Source organism: Microdochium trichocladiopsis (genome assembly GCF_020744255.1).
Source record: "Microdochium trichocladiopsis strain MPI-CAGE-CH-0230 chromosome Unknown B0I36scaffold_9, whole genome shotgun sequence".
NCBI classification, from domain to species: Eukaryota; Fungi; Ascomycota; class Sordariomycetes; order Xylariales; family Microdochiaceae; genus Microdochium; species Microdochium trichocladiopsis.
The window spans coordinates 1375330-1393714 of record NW_025763552.1 but is presented as its reverse complement, the minus strand read 5'-3'; the positions used below and the strand labels follow the sequence as shown (position 1 = coordinate 1393714).

At 59.6% G+C, this 18385-nt stretch overlaps 7 protein-coding genes across 7 annotated transcripts; 2 read left to right on the top strand and 5 right to left on the bottom strand.

Annotated features, from left to right (window-relative positions):
- Positions 1-520: 520 nt before the first annotated feature.
- Positions 521-3316, bottom strand: B0I36DRAFT_353005 (glycoside hydrolase family 3 domain-containing protein; the record flags this gene model as incomplete). The annotated part of the gene is made up of 3 exons (XM_046157174.1): positions 521-2880; positions 2960-3074; positions 3149-3316. The coding sequence occupies 3 exons, from the start codon at positions 3314-3316 to the stop codon at positions 521-523; spliced, it is 2643 nt and encodes an 880-aa protein (XP_046008358.1).
- Positions 3317-4568: 1252 nt separating this feature from the next.
- B0I36DRAFT_387264 (uncharacterized protein) lies at positions 4569-7187 on the bottom strand (the record flags this gene model as incomplete). The annotated part of the gene is made up of 5 exons (XM_046161154.1): positions 4569-5320; positions 5429-5762; positions 5906-6214; positions 6309-6631; positions 6696-7187. 5 exons carry the CDS (start codon positions 7185-7187, stop codon positions 4841-4843), a joined length of 1938 nt encoding a protein of 645 aa, XP_046008357.1. The 3' UTR covers positions 4569-4840.
- Positions 7188-8845: 1658 nt separating this feature from the next.
- On the top strand, positions 8846-10494 carry B0I36DRAFT_376628 (Cation/H+ exchanger; the record flags this gene model as incomplete). The annotated part of the gene is made up of 3 exons (XM_046160475.1): positions 8846-9664; positions 9731-9813; positions 9882-10494. 3 exons carry the CDS (start codon positions 8846-8848, stop codon positions 10492-10494), a joined length of 1515 nt encoding a protein of 504 aa, XP_046008356.1.
- Positions 10495-10602: 108 nt separating this feature from the next.
- B0I36DRAFT_274444 (uncharacterized protein) lies at positions 10603-11439 on the bottom strand. Its single transcript, XM_046151353.1, has 2 exons — positions 10738-11439; positions 10603-10682 (listed from the first exon to the last, which is right to left on the bottom strand). Exons 1-2 carry the CDS (start codon positions 11230-11232, stop codon positions 10662-10664), a joined length of 516 nt encoding a protein of 171 aa, XP_046008355.1. The 5' UTR covers positions 11233-11439; the 3' UTR covers positions 10603-10661.
- An 840-nt stretch (positions 11440-12279) lies between these two features.
- B0I36DRAFT_376626 (uncharacterized protein) lies at positions 12280-12981 on the bottom strand (the record flags this gene model as incomplete). Its single annotated transcript, XM_046160474.1, has 2 exons — positions 12280-12510; positions 12553-12981. 2 exons carry the CDS (start codon positions 12979-12981, stop codon positions 12280-12282), a joined length of 660 nt encoding a protein of 219 aa, XP_046008354.1.
- Positions 12982-15301: 2320 nt separating this feature from the next.
- Positions 15302-16480, top strand: B0I36DRAFT_332054 (glycosyl hydrolase family 61-domain-containing protein; the record flags this gene model as incomplete). Its single annotated transcript, XM_046155060.1, has 1 exon — positions 15302-16480. A coding segment is annotated over one exon (841 nt), but the record flags the coding sequence as incomplete, so codon positions are not given.
- A 161-nt stretch (positions 16481-16641) lies between these two features.
- B0I36DRAFT_366713 (glycerate kinase) lies at positions 16642-18260 on the bottom strand (the record flags this gene model as incomplete). Its single annotated transcript, XM_046159344.1, has 2 exons — positions 16642-17399; positions 17477-18260. 2 exons carry the CDS (start codon positions 18258-18260, stop codon positions 16642-16644), a joined length of 1542 nt encoding a protein of 513 aa, XP_046008352.1.
- Between the last annotated feature and the right edge of the window lie 125 nt (positions 18261-18385).

Below are 18385 nucleotides of genomic sequence, written 5' to 3'. Positions count from 1 at the left end.
TCGCAGTCACTAGCCCCTGCCACCACGCGTGGTGCCTACTTGGCTGAACAACTGATGGTTTTGATTCTGGGTTGCACACCCAACTTCGTTCGATGTCTCCTTGCAGACCGTTTCCGCAAATCCGCGTGAACGCCACCGTCTGTACTTCCGGCCGGATCGCCCTCGACGCCGTGGCTCATTGCAACGTCGATAGAAAAGGCGGCCTGTGCGCGACATTTTCAAGTTCGCCAGTCCTGTGTGGCGGGGTCCACATCCCGCACTTCGACTGCCGACCGAAGAGCAATTCTCTCGAGTCCCTATCATAATCCCACGATATCTTGTTGAGGTCGATAGCCATGTTGACTGTTCCACAGAGGTACGCATTGGTCACAATGTTTCGCTGGGCTTCTTTGCGTGGCTCCTCACGACCAGTCACCTTTTCGTGCGCCAAAGACAAAATAAGCCGTTGTGATTAGAAGTATTTAACATAGACCTCATTCCCACTATATACACAGCTACACTGCCAAAAGAACAGAATACTCTACAGCACGATCGCCTTCTCAGTCCTCAAGTCACCGGCCGAAAAGCCGAGCTTGACCACATACTCGCCCTCGACGAGGGTCCACTTGCCCCGCGCCTCGTCCCAGACCTTCAAGTCCTTCTGTTTGACGCTGAGCTCGGCCAGCACCGCCTCGCCGGGGCCCAGGTCGTATTTTTGGAACGCGCGCAGCAGCTTGGGCGGCTCGGCGGCCTTGGCCGGGTACGTCACGTAGAGCTGGACGACCTGCTTGGCGCGGACGCCGCCCGTGTTCCTGAGCTTGGCGCGGGCCGTGAGCACGTCGAACTCGTCTGCGAGCGCCTCCGCCTCTTCGCCGTCCGGGCACTCGGCACCGGTGCTGCTGATGTTGGTCGACACGGTCATGCAGCCGAGGTCGAACTCGGAGTAGGTCAGGCCGTGGCCAAAGGGGAACAGGGGCTCGATCTCGTGCGCGTCGTACGCCTTGTACCCGACGTACAAGCCTTCGTGGAAGACGGCCTCCGGGTTCGTGTCGATCTTGATGGCGTCGTCGAGGGACTTGGGGAACGTGACGGGCAAGTGTCCGCTGGGGCTCACGTCCCCAAAGAGCAGGCGCTCGAGGGCCGAGCCGACCTGCTGGCCGGGGTACCAGATCTCGAGGACGCCGTCGACGGCGTCGATCCAGGGCATCAGCACGGCCGAGTTGGTGTTGAGCACGACAATGGTCTTGGCCGCCGTGGCAGAGGAGGACGAGAGTCCCGCGAGCCGCGTGATCAGGGCGTTCTGGTCGCCCGGCAGGTTGAGTCCCAGGCCGCTGTCCATGCCCTCCGAGATGCGGTCGTTGGCAAAGATGATGTTGACGTCGGCCCACTGGGCGAGCTCGTCGGCCTCGACGTCGCGCGTGGCGGCCCCGCCGACCGACACGCCGAGCGTGATGCCGTAGTTGCCCGTCAGCAGCGAGTAGGCCGTGTCGTACTTGAGCACGAGCTCGACCTCGGTGCCGGCCTCGAGCCACGCGTAGCCCTGGATGTAGTTGCCGCCAAAATTGTGGTACGACATGTTGCCCGCGAGCTGCCCATCCAGGTACAGCAGGGCGGTGCCCGAGCCGACAATGGAGAAGTGGTAGCCGCCCGTCGTATTGGGGAGGAACGTCGCCTCATACACGACCGAGAACTCTTGCGGCCACGCGTCCCACAGGTAGCCGGGGTATGTGTTGATGGTGATATTGGGGAGGAACTCTGTCGTGTTGGCGGGCCCGGAGAACTGGGCGTTGTTGTAGTATGTGGCCTTGACGTGGCCATCCTTGAACATGCTCGGGGGGATCGTGGGGAAGATGCCGTTTCCGGGGTACGCCTCTGCATAGCGGACCTCCATGCCCTCGGCCTCGCCGCGGCTGCGGATATGATCCAGCGGTGCCTGGACAACCATGGACGAGTCCTTGACAAAGCCGCCGTGGTTCAAGGTGACCTGGTTCTCCTTTGTCGCGCCACGGCCGTAGACCGCAACCTTGGAATACTTGGCAGGCGATAGCGGCAGGGCCGAGTCCTTGTTCTCCAGCAGCACCGCGCCGTCCTCGACCATGGCCTGGGCAAGGTCCAGATGCTCCGGGGTCTGCACGATGGCTGTCGAGTTGCCGTCCACCGGGTGATCGACCTGCCCAAGCTTGAACATGTACCTCCAGATGCGCTGCGTCATGTCGTCGAGGCGGTCCATGGGCACAGAGCCGTTGTTGAGCGCATCAAGCAAAGGCTTGCCGTAGTAGTCGGGCAAGCCAAACAGGTCGGTCAGGTCGCCACCGGGCATGTTGATGTCCAGGCCCGCCATGACGGCCTTGACGGTGCTGCGGGCGGAGAAGTACCAGTCGGCCAGGACGAAGCCCTCGAATCCCCACTCCTGGCGCAGCGTCGAGTTGAGCAGCCAGTCGTTCTCGCACGCGTAGTGGCCGTTGAGCTGGTTGTACGAGCACATGACGGCCGCAGGGTCGGCCTCCTGCACCGTCGCCTTGAACGCGGGCAGGTAGAGCTCGCGCAGGGTGCGCTCGTCGACGACGGCGTCGACCGCGTGGTAGTCGGGCAGCGGGCCAAAGCGGTTCGTCTCCTGGTTGTAGGCGGCAAAGTGCTTCGGGCAGGCAAGGGCACCAGTGCTCTGGATGCCCTGGACGGCCGCAATGGCGAAGCGCGAGGTCAGCCACGGGTCCTCGGAGAAGGTCTCGGCAGAGCGCCCCCACAAGGGCGAGCGCAGGATGTTGATGGTGGGTGCGAGGACCACGTTGCGGCCTTTGCCCAGGTGCTCGGTCGCCATGGCGTGGCCGTAGACGTATTGGATGGTGCTGTTCCACGTCGCCGCCGAGAGGACTGGGGCGGGAAATGTCGTCACGTTGGTAACTAGAAGACACTCGTCAGCTCTCGATCACCGTTGCGGAAACGCCACATCATCGCGGGATCTCAATGGCTAGGCACTCACGTCCATTGCTCACGCCTCCCGGGCCGTCACCCATGCAGATGCTCGGAACACCAAGCGTAGCGTTGCCGCTGATGTGGCCGATACACGGGTTGACGCCAGTGCCGTTGTCCTCAAGCTAGGAACGATAGTTGTGTTAGTAACTTCTCGTACACTCAGAATAACTGTCCGACAGTGGTCGCGTGGACATACCACTGTGTCTCCAGAGGTCATCGCCAGCTTCTGGGTGACATTGAGCTGCGCCAGGAACGAGAGCAGCCGCTCCTCGTAGGGCAGGGACTGGTCGAGCCATGGCTTTTGCGCCGCAGCGGTGGCTGCATGGCCACCCAGGAGCGCGGCGACGGTAGTGGATGGCTTCATGGCGACGTAGCCTCGCGCTGTGCAAGTCTCAGATGAGCGTCGGGCTGTGCGGCGGGACCCAGACTTGGAACCCTGAGGATGGATTCCAGGAGTCGCCGCGGAAGGACGTGCATGTCGTCCCCAGCTATATATTTCAAAGGCAGTGCTACCATCGTGTCGGGTCGCTACCCCGAGCGATGGACGGGGGACTCTGACTCGATGGAGTTGCGATCGCCGCGAGCCCACTTCGGCCGGCGTCCTGACTTATCGTCGCATGGGAGCTAAATAGCTCGAGTGGGCTGTCGGGCCCTCCTCCGAACTGGCCGGCTGGATATGCCTGGACGGCTGTAGGAACAGGGGAGTTACACCTCCGCACGAGGACCCTGTACTTGGGGGGAGGGAAGAGAAGCTGGTGGTTGGGGCAGATAGGTCCAGCAGCGAGTCGGCGGCGGACATGAAGGTTCACGCCTGTTCCTGCGTCATTCAACGGTTCGTTGGCCGCGAGTCAAGAGACCATCCCCTCTTCTCATTAGCCCTGACCCCGACGGAAGCAGGGGGGCTTGGCTCCACAGACTGTGCGGGCTAGCGCTCGGGGGCCAGGGAATACATTGGTCAGATATGGCCGCGAGGCTGTCGAGACTGGGGAGAGGTGGAGCCATATTTAGAACACCGGTGCCCTAATGGATGCCCCGTTGCAAGGTCCCGTCCAAGTACCGATAATTGGCCGGGGACGATAACCATTCGTGCTTGGTCGTCTCGTCCCTCTCCCCAAGCTTGCCCACGGCGGTGAGGAGCTGCTCTCTATCTCGCCCAGCCAAATATTGCAGCTCCAAACGAGTCCGCCCCGGCGTTCATGAGGCCTAATCGCCAGAATGTGCTTCCGACGCCGTCATCCGTCTATCCCCCGAGCTTCCGAGAGAATACCAAGCCTTCCGATTCTTGGTATGGCATCATGCTGTGGCTAGTGTTAGTTGCTCCAAATGCCGCGCTGCCTTGGCGTAGATAAGCTGGGAGTAGCACATGGCATTGAACGACGTATGGCCTTCTCCCTTCCCCCCCCGGAATACTCCCGCCCCACGCTTCACCCCATACGCTCTGGCCCCTGTGGTGCCCACCGACGATAGTTCCGAGCTCGCTAATGTTAGTTCCCCTTGACCCCGTCGTCTGCCGCGAGTTGTAATTCTCAGCATCAAGTCGCCCTTGGGCACGAACGAGCGCTTCCTTCTCCAACATTCTCAACGCAAAATTGGACAGCCTGGCGTGGCATTGTGAAGCTCACTTTTTTCTATCAGCACCATTGCTCTCCTACCATACAGCAGACGAGTGGCGTATTTGATTGGTCCAATGCTGCGACGCCTCTCTGCCAGAGCTCTAAAGATCCGAAAACAGCAGGCCGAGAGCACCGAGCGCCAATCATGCACAAAGACGCCGCGAGGGCCAAAGTGAACCCCGCCATATACGAAACTCTCTGGGGCAAGAAGCCAGCAACCCGCAGAACTGTGCATGTATGCCGATGAACCCTCTTCCCAGTATAAGGATACGTAGTCACTCCTCCACGAACACCTTCCTGAACTCCCCGGCCAAGTACTCGATGCTCCCCTTACCGACCTCCCCCCTCGCGGCGGACTCGTAGTCGACCACTGCGCTGTTGCTCGCCGTCTCGGGGCGGTCGTGGTGGGGCCCGACCGAGCGCAGCTCGCGCATCAGGCGCGCGGCCTGGGGCCGGTCGACCAGCCCCAGCCGCAGCGAGAGGAACACGTTGGCCTGCGCGACCTGGAGGTACACGCGGTACCGGACGTAGGCTTCCTTCCAGAAGGAGAAGCACAGGTTGAGGTAGAGCGTGTTCTCATCTTCGTCTTTGTCGTTGACGCCGCTGTTGTTGTTGCTGTTGTTGTGCTTGGCGGAAGAGGCGGAGGAGGACGAGGACGAGGACGAGGACACCGCGGCGGTGGTGGTGCTGATATTGGCCAGGCCGCTGGTGCCCATGCTGCCGCTGCTCAGGCTCGTCGAGATGTGGTCGTTCTGCTAGTTGTTGTTGCTGTCGTTATTGCTATTGCCGCTGCCGCCGCTGCCGATAGCTTGACCCCTCCCGTGATCCCCATCCCCGCTACTCCTGCTGGACTGTCTCGATACACGAGGATTCTGCGGCTGCTGCTGCTGTTTCCTCTGTGAATGCAAATAGTAGTACCAGCTACTCCGCAGCACCGCGTTGGTGACCTGCAGCACCGCCGCGGTGAACCAGCCGGTGTCCGAGTCGCGACGGCTGCGGAGCCAGTACAGCACGACGAGACGCTTGAGCTGGGCGAGCGACGCGGCGTAGATGGCCAGCGGGCAGCTGTCGCGCGCAGAGAAGCTCCGCAGGCGGGCAATGGACGGATGATTTTGCATCGTCGTTGTCGTTGTCGTGGACGGCGATGCGTCAAGGAAGGGCTGGAAGAGCTTTATCGTGGTGTGGTGGTAGAGAGCGCTGTGAAAGAGGGATCGTAGGCAGGGGGGGAGGCTTGTTAGTTCCACAGTGTAGTTGGCCAAGAACAGAGGGTCGTTTCCTCCAGTGACCCAGAGGGTTACCCATGAGGAATCAGCAATTCAAGACGGGGTTAGGGCACTTACAAGAAAAAGTATACATGCGAGCTGCAATGCTGGTTTCGGCACAACTCGGCGGGCAGCTGGTCTGCCCAGGCGAGCAGCCTCTGGTACTGAGACTCGGCATACCCAAGCGGCAGACTGGGCCCGGATAATGACGGCGGGTTCTTGAAGCTGGACAAGCCCTGGATTTCCTGAACCAGAGGCCACAGCTTGCACAGGCTCGTGAAGGTTTCTCCGACGTACGTTGGGAGCGGCAGATCTGGTATGGTGCCGGGCATCGGCAGGGTCGGAGCGTATTGGATGGGATCCTCCGGGTAGTGCATGGCGTGGTAGCTGGATGAGAGAAAGAGTGTGTGAACGAGCTATGTGTTAGCACGCTTTCACCGGCTAAGGTGAAGACCTGAGTTCTTCGAGGGGAAACACTTACGTGAGCCAGCCATAGCCTCCCCAAGCCGCTGCCGCCGTGAGTCTCAGCTGCTCGCCGGATAGGGCACCTAATTGCTCAGCGGCCTCATCCGTCGGTTGGCGTCCGAAGAAGCTGCACCGCTGAGCCATGGCCCTATTGTCAAGCAGCAGGTTGAATGACAGATCTTCGTGGCCGCTCAGGCCGCTTGCCATGGCCAAGTAGCACATGGCGGCCATGTTGACCGGCTTGTCCTCGTGCCCACCCGTCTTCCACAGCGTTTCTGCCTCTTGCCCAAACGCAAGCGAGAGCACGGCGGCACGGACGTCGAACGTCGTGTAGGATTGCTTATAGAAAACGTTAGTCATACAGGACTGTGGCGGGGCGGGGAGAATGGATTCAGCGGCATACACAAGCGAGGTTCATCACGCTGGTGATCAGAAAAGACGAGCAGTGTTGTCCGTCAGTTCCTTTGGTGCCAAGCAGGTCTCGCAGGAACAAGTCTGCGTCAAAACAGGCAAAGATGGGGAAATGCACGCTTAGAAAATGCGACAGCGCTCCCGCTGCCAGGTCGCCGGCCTCGTCAACCTTGACGCGGGTCCAGCATCCCAGGCGCAACCCCTGGAGGCGGGGATCGCAGTACTGGCCTTGCGGTGACGTTTGGGCGTCTCCTGTGACGCTACTGTTCCCCTGGCGCACAGTCCCTCTGTCCAGCTCGAGAGCCTCTCGAATCCCCATGCCACTTCCTAAGTGACAAGTTACGCTGGCGAGGGGCGGCAGGAACGGGTACACCTTGGGGTGGCTGGCCGCGAGCTCAAACTCGAACGACGAGGTCGTCGGCGGAGACAGGGCGCGGGCGGTCCGGAGGTCAGAGGGCCGGTGGCGGAATAGGGGTGCGGCCATGACCAATGCCTGGTCTTGGCTATGGCGTCCGGCACCGCCGCCGACGCCGACGCCAGCACGCAGACGCCGGAGCCGGGCCACGGACTCGGCCGGCTGCACCCCTTGCGTTAAGTACTGGAGCAGTGCTTGCCTAGCTTCGGCTTCACGGGGGTCTGGGCCGGGCTCCTGGCCACGGCGGTAGGCGGCATACAAGCATGGGACGCCGGCGCGGGAGCACCTTCGACAGGTTGGACGGGAGCCTTCGCACTGGAGAGGCAGGGGGCGAGGGCCCGGGGGTTAGACGAGTCGTGCCCTGCGGATCTGACGGTAAGTTCCGTGTGGGGTTACGCACTGCGGACTTTCTGGCGCGGCAGCGGTTGCAGGCAACGGCCGTCTGCCGTCTACGACCAGGCTCCGGGTCCGGGGCTTCTTGGTCATCTGGCTCGGGCTGGCGGCGCACAGGAGCCGGGAGGAGAGCTCGGAGACGGGGTGCCATGCTGCCCGCCTACGGGCTGAACACGAAAAAAAGGGGAGAAATGAAGGGGACAGTACAGAGGGACAAAGACAAGGCACAATTGGGGCCCAGGCCGAATTGGGCTAGTGAGGGCAGATAAAGGTAATAGAGGGATGCGGAAGGGTCAAGACGACGATGGCGAGGTGTGGTTGGCTTTGGATTCACAATGGTGTCGTTGAATAGCCCGGTGACTGGACCCCTAAGGTCGACGTCGGGCCACCCTGACACCCTGACAGCATCGTCTCAAGGGGGCGGGAGCTGCGAGGTCCGGCGGTGGCCAGTCATGGACCCGTCGTGTGGTAGCGCGTGAGGCTGGAAGACCAGGGGACCTGACTTTCCCCTCCTGCCTGCGCGATGCATGCGCGCGACAAGCTTGCTAGGAGCCTAGGAACCACCTATCTAGCGTGCTTATGGTTGGCGTGCCATTTTCGATGCTCCCGCGCCGCACAATATTAATTGCAGTGTATCCCTGTCGAGACGAACGAGATATCAATAGTGGTGGAAACACACGATATAGTAGATTACATTCTCTGCAGCAGTTCCGCATCAAGCGATCATGATCCTATCCTTTCCTATACATCACGGGAATAGTAGAACGCACCGTGAATCAATTCGTCAAGGGTGGGGGCAGTATCGCCTGAACTAAAATGATGGGTGGCTCTCCCCCACAGTGCTGTTTTCTTTATCTTCTTCAGAAAACCCAAGGGACCATACCATGTGTTGGGCTATTTGACCAACTTGTCTGAACTCTACACAGGACGTAGCACGTGAACAGGGCCCAGGTGGACATGATTGGGCCAACCCTCGACTCGTCACAATGAGCGCATATATCTGCATGGCGCTAATGGAATCGTCTCCGTCGCTGTGCATGGCGTCATGCATCTCCGACCCGCCTTGTTTTGTGTGACGGCACCATCTCTGCTCCCCAGATCACCCGTCCCTCGCGTCTGCCATGTGCGTAGAAACCGTTCCTGAGATCAAACCCCTTCTCTTGGCAGTCGCAGATTTACCCACCTTCACATAAACCCGCGTCTTGGCCCTCAAGAGCCACAGGCTGCACGATCCGACCAACTCACCAACACGGCACGCGCAGCCGTACAAGGGTGGCCTGCGTGCTTGCCTATCTGCGTGCTTGCCCCCTGCACCTGCACCCGGGCTGCAAGCCATGGCGGCCTCAACGCCCCACGACCCAGAGACCAAGTTCAATATTGTCTGCTGCGCGATCGGCGGCTTCATCGGCCTGTTCGGGCTCGTCTCGTTCCTGCTCAAGGAGAGCTTCTTCGTCTCGGAGCCGCTCATCTCCCTGGCCGCCGGTGTCGCCCTGTCTCCCTTTGGCTTCGACCTCGTGCGCCCGCGGGAGCTTGCCGGCGCCGGACACCCCACCGATCCTGCTGCACAGCAAGAAGCCGTCGAGACGGCCACGCTGTGCTTCGCCCGGCTCGTCCTCGGCGTGCAGGTCCTCATCGCCGGCGTCCGGCTGCCCAGCAAGTACCCCCGCAGGGAGTGGCGGTCGCTCGCGGTGCTGCTGGGCCCGGGCATGCTGGGCATGTGGGCGGCGACCAGCCTGCTCGTGTGGCTCGTCGTGCCCGGGATAGACGTTGCCGGCGCCCTCGCTATTGGCGCGTGTATGACCCCTACCGACCCGGTCCTGTCCAACTCGATTGTCCAGGGCCCCTTTGCAGATCGGCACATGCCCGAGCCCCTGCAGATGATCATAGTGGGCGAGTCTGGCGCCAACGACGGGCTGGGCTACTTGTTTGTCTACCTGCCGCTGTACCTCGTCAACCACGCGCGCGAGGACGACGGGAGCCAGGTGGGCAATGCGGTCCTGGCGTTCCTCGGGATGACCCTAGGGCGGCAGGTCGTGCTGGGCGTCGTGTACGGCGCTGCTGTTGGCTGGGGGGCCAAGTACGTGCTTTACTGGTCCGAGAGGAAGAACTATGTCGATACAGAGAGCTTTCAATTCTTTGTCATTGCGCTCGCGGTATGGCTGTGTAGCCCTCAGTCCCTTCCGACCCAGACAGAACTGGGGGCTGACAGATATTCACAGCTTTTCGTCATCGGTACTGCCGGCCTACTGGACGTCAATGACATCCTGGCCTGCTTCGTGGCAGGCGTCTTGTTCACTTGGGAGTATGAAAACCCCCCTGTGCCTCCCCTCTTCCAAGCCTCCACGCTGGACTAACATTTTCCCCTAACAGTGACTGGTTCACCGAGCAGACCAAGAACGACACCCTCCAGCCCATCATGGACTTCCTCCTGAGCGTGACAGTCTTCATGTGGCTCGGCGCCGTATGCCCGTGGGACCTCTTCTTCAACGCCACCGTCATGGGCTGGCCGCGGCTGCTCATCCTGGCCATCCTCGTCCTGCTGTTCCGCCGCGTCCCCGTAATCCTGGCCCTGCACACCTTTATCCCCCAGATCCGCTCCGTCCGCCACGCGCTCATCATGGGCTTCTTCGGGCCCATCGGCATCAGCGCCATCTTTTACGTGTACACGATCCGGGAGTTCCTGCGCCCGCTGGCGGCGGACGGGCGCGAGGACTGCAGGGCGCTGGCCGACCAGACGCTCGTCGTGGTCTGGTTCCTGGTGTTCTCGAGCGTGGTGGTGCATGGCCTGGCTATCCCGCTGGGCACTTTGGCGACTTCCCTGCCGCAGGTCATTAGACAGACAAAGACCGTACTTGGCGGCGAAGAAATAGACAACTCTCGTGCTGCCGCTCGGCAGCAGCAGGAGGATGGACAGCACCCTGAGCGGGGGGAGCGCCGGCCGTTGCTTGGTCAGGAGACCGACGGTCGAATAGACTCTGCATAGATGAGACAGATCGTTGCAGAAGCGGTAGACAGGCTTCCATAGATCTGTGCATTTGGTTTTACTCCTGTTTGCTTAAATTTGATACTAGAATAGACACTGCCCGTGTTTTGCCTGCTCTCCCCTTTTTGACCATCCGCGCAACGTCCTGGGATATCTCAAGGCTTCTCCTACAACGCGGGACTATTGACCTGCAACAAAATTAGTTGTCACTCTACGCCCATTCACAAGCTTGCCCAAACTTACCTGCCACGCGTCAATCAGCACATATCCGTCCCCGGCCGTCAGGATGCCCACGGCAACGACATAGTTCAACCAGTAGTAGTCCGGGTGTCCCGTTTCAAACACCATCCGCAGCTGGATCCGCCCGTCCGGCTGCGCCGACCCAGCCGTCTGCACAAAGATGCCCGCCTTCTCGGCCCCGGCGTACAGGTGGTACCGCGTGTCCGGGTGGAACACGCCGTGCTTGTCGGTGACGCCCCAGTCGGCGCCCAGGTCCGCGATCGTGCCCGACAGGCCGCGCGGGCCCGAGAAGGTGCCCCCCACGATGGGGATCGCGACGCGGTTGTAGATGGGCCCGTCGCCGATGGTGATGGCCGGGGCGAGGGTGCAGTTCATCGTGTACAGGTGTGTCAAGGTCGGTGGCGGTGGAGGAGACGGGGTGTTAGTGCTGGCCGCGCAGGTGGCGAGCGCTGCCGAGGTGGCGGACAGCAGCGCGGTCAGGTCGCTGGAGAACTTCATGATGGCTGTGTCTTGGCGGCTTAGAGGACAGTCAGAATGGATGGTGATCTCGAGTCATGGACCTTTGCTCGACTGCAAGCAGGCAGGCGCTCCGTGCATGATGAACATCTGCCTCTGAATCACATAGCCGAGGGAGAGATGAATACTCTACGTCATATGGACACAACGACGGCTAGAAATCGCGGCAATTGCGCCTCTGAAAAGCCGGTGCCTGCCAAAGCACTGTGTGTTTTGCGAATCCATGTAACCTGCAATTTCCTTGTCTCCTCACTTCGATGGCCCGCCAAGCGGCAATTGATCGCAGCGAATTACCCGCCACCCGGAGATCGGCAAGGGCGACAAGGGGGAATCCCCCGCATCCCAAATCGGCACTTGGGCGGACTCGCTGTGATCCTTTGGCGTGTGCCACCCCACCTCACGGGGCCTTTGATCCCCCCTGGCCGGAGGGCAGATTCCTCTTGCCGTCAAGCTTTCGATGCGCCGCGTCGAGTTCCAGTCCACCGCACGTTGTGCTGCCTCATTGTGGATCGAGCCCCTGTCGTTGACGAAGCTCGTGAGGGGCGCAATTGCAGATGCTTTATCGCCACATTTGAGCTGCTAAGTAGAGTTGGGCGCCGAGCGCATACACTCTAGAGCAAGCTCAGGGAAGCTTTGTCGACGACGTGAGTGCACTTCGATTATGGTGCCTGACACCGCACATCTGAGCAAATCGACCGGGTGGCCGTCTCGATCCGATGGCTCTACGACAAGCGGCGTGCAACAACATTGGAGCCCGTCAGCGACAGCTCCTGCAGCCTTGTTGTCCCTACGTCAGCCACGAGTTGCTTATTCTCCCCTATCCACGGTTCTCAAAAAGAGGGAGAGGAAGTTATGGTGCCAATATGCGCCGCTCACTCGAGGATAGGACCTCAACAAACCTATCCTGCCTGCTTCTGCACTTTGCGTGTTCAACAACTCCCGGTCAAACAGTCTCTACTCTACAAATCGACTTCTGCTGAGATCTGTATGGCAAGAACCCGTGCCCGGCCCTTTTTCTCCCCATTCCGCTCACCAGCTGGCAGCCCTCACGCTGTTGTACAAGTTATGCATCCTCACCTCCTGCCCAGGCGTGAACATGACCTTGCACGCATCCCCGCTGTAGTCCATGTAATTATGGATGTTGTCGAGCCCTGGCACCCCCGGACAGCTGTCTTTGCCCTCGGGACACCCTCCACCGCTCGTGGCATCCTTCTGCCTCGGCGTGTCCGCCACAAAGTCCCCCGTGTCCTCGTTGTCGCACTGCCCACCAAACGGGTGGAACAGCCCGAATCAGTGCCCGACCTCGTGCACCGCGGTCCGCCCGAGATCGTACCCCTGCTGAGACCCGCCCGGCAGGCCCGCGGCGTTGATGTGCACGGCGTCCAGCCAGGACTCGGACTTGGGCCGCGCCGGGTCCGGAAAGCTGGCCTGCCCGAGGAACGGCATCGAGGCGTACACAAAGATGTGCAGGGTCGTGTGGTCCCCCGTGCGCTTCGAGCGCCACCAGGACTCCAGGGCCGGGTTGGGCGTCCCGATGACGATGCTGTTCTCGTTCTCGGTCGCGGCGTAGGTGGTGATGTTGTCCTGCATGGTGCGGCTCGTGCCGGCGAGGGATAATTGGATGTCATGGGGTGCGTATGCGGCTTGAATCACGGAGAATTGTTGTTGGAGGGCTGCATCGGAGATGTAGTCGTCTGAGGCGTTGGTTGGAACGGCGGCATGCAGGTACATCGAGACTTCGATGGGCCGGACCCATTGGCTGGGAGGTAGAGTTGAGCCATTGGATCGACCGTATAGGATGTACTCCTTTTCAAGGGAGCGCGAGATGTGGTTGGTAAGTCGTGTCGAAGGATTGCCTGTGCCGCAGACATCTTGAGCAGAAGCAAGCGGGCAACTTGCTAGGAGGCCGGCTGCTGAAAGAAATGTAAGACGCATGTCGGGAGAGGAAGGGAGCGATGGATCTAACTGATCGTGGTGGCGGAGAGCAAATGCAGCAAGACCACGCATTGAGAGATCAATGGCGTTATATAGGTTCCAAGGTAATCAGCTGCACTTCGTCGCAGTATTGGGAACTATCCCTATCCGACTGTGCTGCGCCCACAGGCTCCACGTTACCCCGGCTCAAGGTTTGATTATCAGCAGGCCATAGTTGGTTAGAGTTTACGCGTTGTTGAAGAAACTTCCCTTCAAGCCAGGAGGCCCTGTCCTAAGGAACCCTGCAACGGCCTATCCCGCGCACCCTTCTGTGCGGAACGAACGGACCTTGGCTACTGAGCTAACCCCGCGGGATACGATCAAGCAGTCCGGATTGCACGGTAAGGCCCCTGCGACTTGTAAACCATGTCCTGTGTGCCGAGGATTCCGTGCTCATATCCGTCACTGCTGTGGGTGAAGCACTGCAGCATAATGACAAATGGCCGGGATTTAATTCAAAATTGGGAGTAGTGAGAAACTGTCCAAGGATTACCTTGAGATCCATATTTGTACTTTCATGTATGAGCTGATGCGCCGCCATTGTGCTATTTCAATGCAGGTTTGTCTCTAGCTCCGTCACACCATTTGACTACTCTGGGGCCGCTTCTGATTGATGGGACCAGAACAAAGGGCAGCTATGCGCAACAATGGGCCACGATCTGCTCCAAAAGTTCTTGCATTTTCCCATCCAAGAGCTCCGGAAAGAGACTCTCCACCTAGTTTTAGATCTAGAGTGGCCTGGGCCGAGCGTCGCCATGACAAAATGCGGTATGCAGTATAAACGTCATGAGTACAGATGGGTAACTAAAGCCACGGCGACGTTTTCCTCAAATAAGTGCACGTATTGAGAGAGGTGGTTATTTCCTTCGTTTGATCCCCAGGCATACGCTGGAAAAGAGAAAGCCGGGAACAAAGAGGATCGGAAACATACATGATTGGGTATTTCATACCACATTGAAGTTGGAGAAACCTGTCCTTCCTTGCAAAAATGGAATATCCACTTAGGAGTCGAGCTTCATGACGTGATTGTGCGCAATGAGCAATACAATTTGCACGCTCTAGGAGCATGGGGCCGGCTCATATAGAGATGTCAAACTGATTTTGGCCTACTCGTATCGTGGCAGACCCGTTGCGAGAAGCTCGACAAGTTGAAACACAACAGAAGGAACTGCAATAGCAGTAAGAGGGACCGGTCTTATCTGCCACCACTGAGAAGAGGGCAGAGCGCCGGCTGGGCTTCATGACGCATGCTATCAGCATTCATCGATCGGCACCTGGGTAAGATATGCGGGCAAAGCGCTCGACAAACTTCGCATTTGTAGTGTGCCCAATAACCATTAACAGGGCGGGAAATACTCCGGGATGGCCAATTCTAAACCAAAACAATCTAAAAAAGTCCAGACCCGTGATAGGGTGATCCGGAGCAAATATGCACTTCAGAAGATCTTTAATGCGCTCGGCATTTTAGCTATACGAAGTCACTGGATACTAGTCATAGTGTATTTTGGACGAGACGTGAAATGTCAAAGAAAGGTGGAGGGAGAATAGGGCATCGGATAGGGCTCACAAATTCCGGAGCTAATATATCGATTAAAGGTTCGCCGGGGCATTTTCTCCTTTTCTTGCACGCGCCAAGGCACCGTAACAACGTCATCGCCACCGCTCGATGCTTGCCATATAGTACTGAGCCAATGGTACCACGCGATACGGCTGCCGCGGACCCTTTATCCGACGGCCGATGCTGAAAACCGCAACCCGGATGGAGCCTCGCCGAGAATGGCAGTCGCCCTATGCCCTATTAGGGAAGTGTAACGGCACAAGGATATTCATAAGGCCATGCAATTTGTTGTTCAATTTCCAACAAGGCGATTGAATGGACAAACAACGTGTTGTTCTGCGCCGCGTATGCCCTCCACGATCTATCATCAGCAGCGTCGCAATAACGCTCCGTTTGAGCCGCATCCATCTACCGCAATCCCGTTCCCCTACACGAATCCTGTAGTTTCCATTGGTCCGAGGATCATTTAGCCGACCATGCCCTACCGTGAAATGTTCAATCTTGTGACTGATTAATGTTCATGAAGAGACCCAGGATGCTCGACGTGAAACAAATAAGAGCGGACTCTGTCGCTCTAGGATTTCTCGTCTCTGCCCTGCGAAGGCTTGCTGCTCATCCATTCTCCAAAGAACGATCTACTGCCCAGACAAGAATTCCGCCCACACAAATCACCATGAAGTTCCTCTCATCCCTTCTGCTGCTCGGCTCGGCCGCTCAGGCCCACTACACGATCCCTCGCGCCAGTGCCAACGGCGTCTCGGGCTCCGACTGGCAGTTCACCCGCATCACATCCAACTACCAGTCCAACGGCCCCGTCACAGACGTCACCTCGTCCGCCATGACTTGTTACGAACGCAACCCGGGCCAGTCGACCGCCAGCACCCTTGCCGTGACCGCGGGCGGCACCATCACCTTTGGCATCGCGCCCAACATCTACCACCCCGGCCCCCTCAACATCTACATGGCCAAGGCGCCCTCCTCGGCGGCCACCTTCGACGGCAAGGGAGCTGTTTGGTTCAAGGTGTACCAGGACCAGCCCAAGGTCGTCTCGTCTGGCCTCGAGTGGCCCAACAACGGCGTATCCTCCGTTACCATGACGATCCCCAGGTGCATCCCCAGCGGCGAGTACCTCGTCCGCTTCGAGCACATTGGCCTGCACTCGGCCGGTTCCGTCAACGGCGCCCAGCTGTACATCTCGTGCACGCAGGTCAAGGTCTCTGGAGGCTCGGGCAGCACGCCCGGCAACCTCCTGTCCTTCCCTGGCTCCTACAGCCCCAACGACCCAGGCTTGCTGGTCAACATCTACTACCCCGTTCCTACCAACTACAAGGCCCCCGGCGGCAACCCCCTTGTGTGCTAGACGTACGATCTGCCTAGTCGACACAAGGGCTTGCGCGAACGAAGAGGAGCGTTTGCAAGGAGGGCACAGAGTACCACCTCGATGTACGCGGGGTCGATGTGGATGAGAAGTGATGGGCTGTGAAGGTCTGTGGATCGGCATGTTTGGGGTGTAGCTGGAGATCCAAGGCCTAGACCCTTGAGGACTTCAGGAGGGGTTTACTGCTTGGTGTTGGATTATCACGCAGCGCCAGTGGCACTTATCCTATATGATCACGCTCAGCGAGCACCCGAGCATTTCAGGGCGTCACTGTCGTTGCTCATGCTGATATGCTTATGTCATTGGTCTCCAAGTTCACACTCCAAACTCTTGCTGCCGCAGTGCTTGATCTGAACAAGTCCATGACATGGCGATCATGACATGGTGGTAAACATGAGTCCTACGGTAAACAGAATAACGTGGAAATGGGCTTCGCTCCTCGCAGCGCATGAGAGTACACCCCAGCTCCCGGGGAGGAGGCCTAGCTAGTCCACGATCGCGCAAGCCTCATCTCCACGGGGCCAGCAAGCCGCTTGACATCTTCGAGGCGGCTCTCCTCCGCCCCTGCCTGCCTCGTCCCACCCGCCCCTCCCCTCAACCCCATGCCCATCTGTATCATCCGGATGGCCCGTTCCGCCGCATCCGTCAACAACACGGCAGTACTATCGATCGCGTCACGCAAGCTCCGCGGACCGTCGAGGATGCTCGTAAACGCGGCAATTCCGTCGTCGTACACGCCCTCGGCGCCCGGCCCGATGGTGCCCGCCAGCGCGACCACCGCGGCGCCGTGCTTGCGGGCCCGCCGCGCAATCTCGACGGTCAGCTTGCCCTGCGCGGACTGTGCGTCGAGACAGCCCTCCGCGGTAACGACGAGGTCCCAGTCCTTCTGTTGGGCTTTCAGGGGACCGAGGACTTCAGAAGCCGCTGGGGGCGAAAAGAGCTGGCTCACGCCAAAGTACTCGTCGATGGCCTCCTCTCTGGGCCGGAGGCGGCCGCCGAGGAGGAGCATCGCGGTGCCCAGACCGCCCGATGCGCCGCTGCCGGGGCGCGTGCCGATGTTATGGTGCTCGATAGGCGATAGGCGCTCAGCCACGCTGGCGAGCTTGTCGAGTGCTCTGGACAGGAGCTCGACCTGCGTTGGAGAAGCACCTTTCTGGGGCCCGTAGACACATGCCACGCCGCGCGGGCCACTGAGGATGTTCTTGATGTTGCACACTGCTTCGATATGGGTTTTGGTGGCTGTTTGGAAGGAGAATCGCCGTCAGTTTGGAAACGTGTGCAGCAAAGTGCTTCATGATCAGGAGAGGTAAACTGACCAGAGTCTCTGAGGCAGGGATGGAGCCTGCTCATATCGATCTCCTCGAGGCCCAGCAGGCTCGCTCCTCCAGCTGCCCGGGGCAATTCCCTGCCCTGGAAATCAAGGAGTCTCGCACCAAGAGCCTGCAGCATGCCTGCGCCGCCGTCGGATGTTCCCGAGTCTCCGCAGCCGACGATGATCCTGTCGCACCCCTCGTCCAGCGCGGCCGCGATCAGCTCGCCGACGCCGTATGTTGTGGTCAACGTGGGATCGCGACAGGTGGCCGGGACGAGAGATAATCCTGCGGCGGCGGCCATGTCGAGAATCCCAATCTTTTGAGTCTGCACCAGGCCTGATGCCAGTGCAGCCAGGGGTTTAGTGTCAAGGGTCACAATGCCATAGTGCGAGAGTACTGGCTTCCCAACTGGCCCGGTAACGAGGATCTCACGGATCCCATCGGTATCGTTCAGCTTGGGGCCGGTGACTGCACTGGCATTTTGCATGGCCACCACGAGAGCACGGCAGAAGCCTTCTCCGCCGTCGTGCAGCGGCAACTTGCGGATCTCAGCGACCGAGGGATCGGGCAGCACACGCCGGATGCCGGCTTCGATACAGTCTGCAACTTCGTCGGGACCGAGGCTCTCCTTGAAACCTGACGGCGCAACGAGGATGCGGAGCTTTGGAGGCGCACTGGCGGACTTGGGACGGTCGGGGGTGGATGGCGGTGGCGAGAGAGTCAGAGGGCTTGCTACGCCCAGCTGTGGACTCTGCGCGCGCAGCCGGATCGTAGGGATGGTCTTCATGGTGGTGGAGGTCATCGCTGCGGTCATTTTTGCACCGTCTATCAGGTGATGCGGCGTTGAGAGCGAATATGAAGCGAAAGCGAGTGAGGTATGGTAGAGAGTGTCTGTGTCTGGTAAAGCGAGTG

Coding starts and splice junctions, on each gene's coding strand:
- B0I36DRAFT_274444 (XM_046151353.1), bottom strand. CDS start 11,232: ATGAAGTTCTCCAGCGACCTGACCGCGCTGCTGTCCGCCACCTCGGCA. Junction 10,683..10,737: donor TGCTGATTGACGCGTGGCAG/GTAAGTTTGGGC, acceptor ATTTTGTTGCAG/GTCAATAGTCCCGCGTTGTA.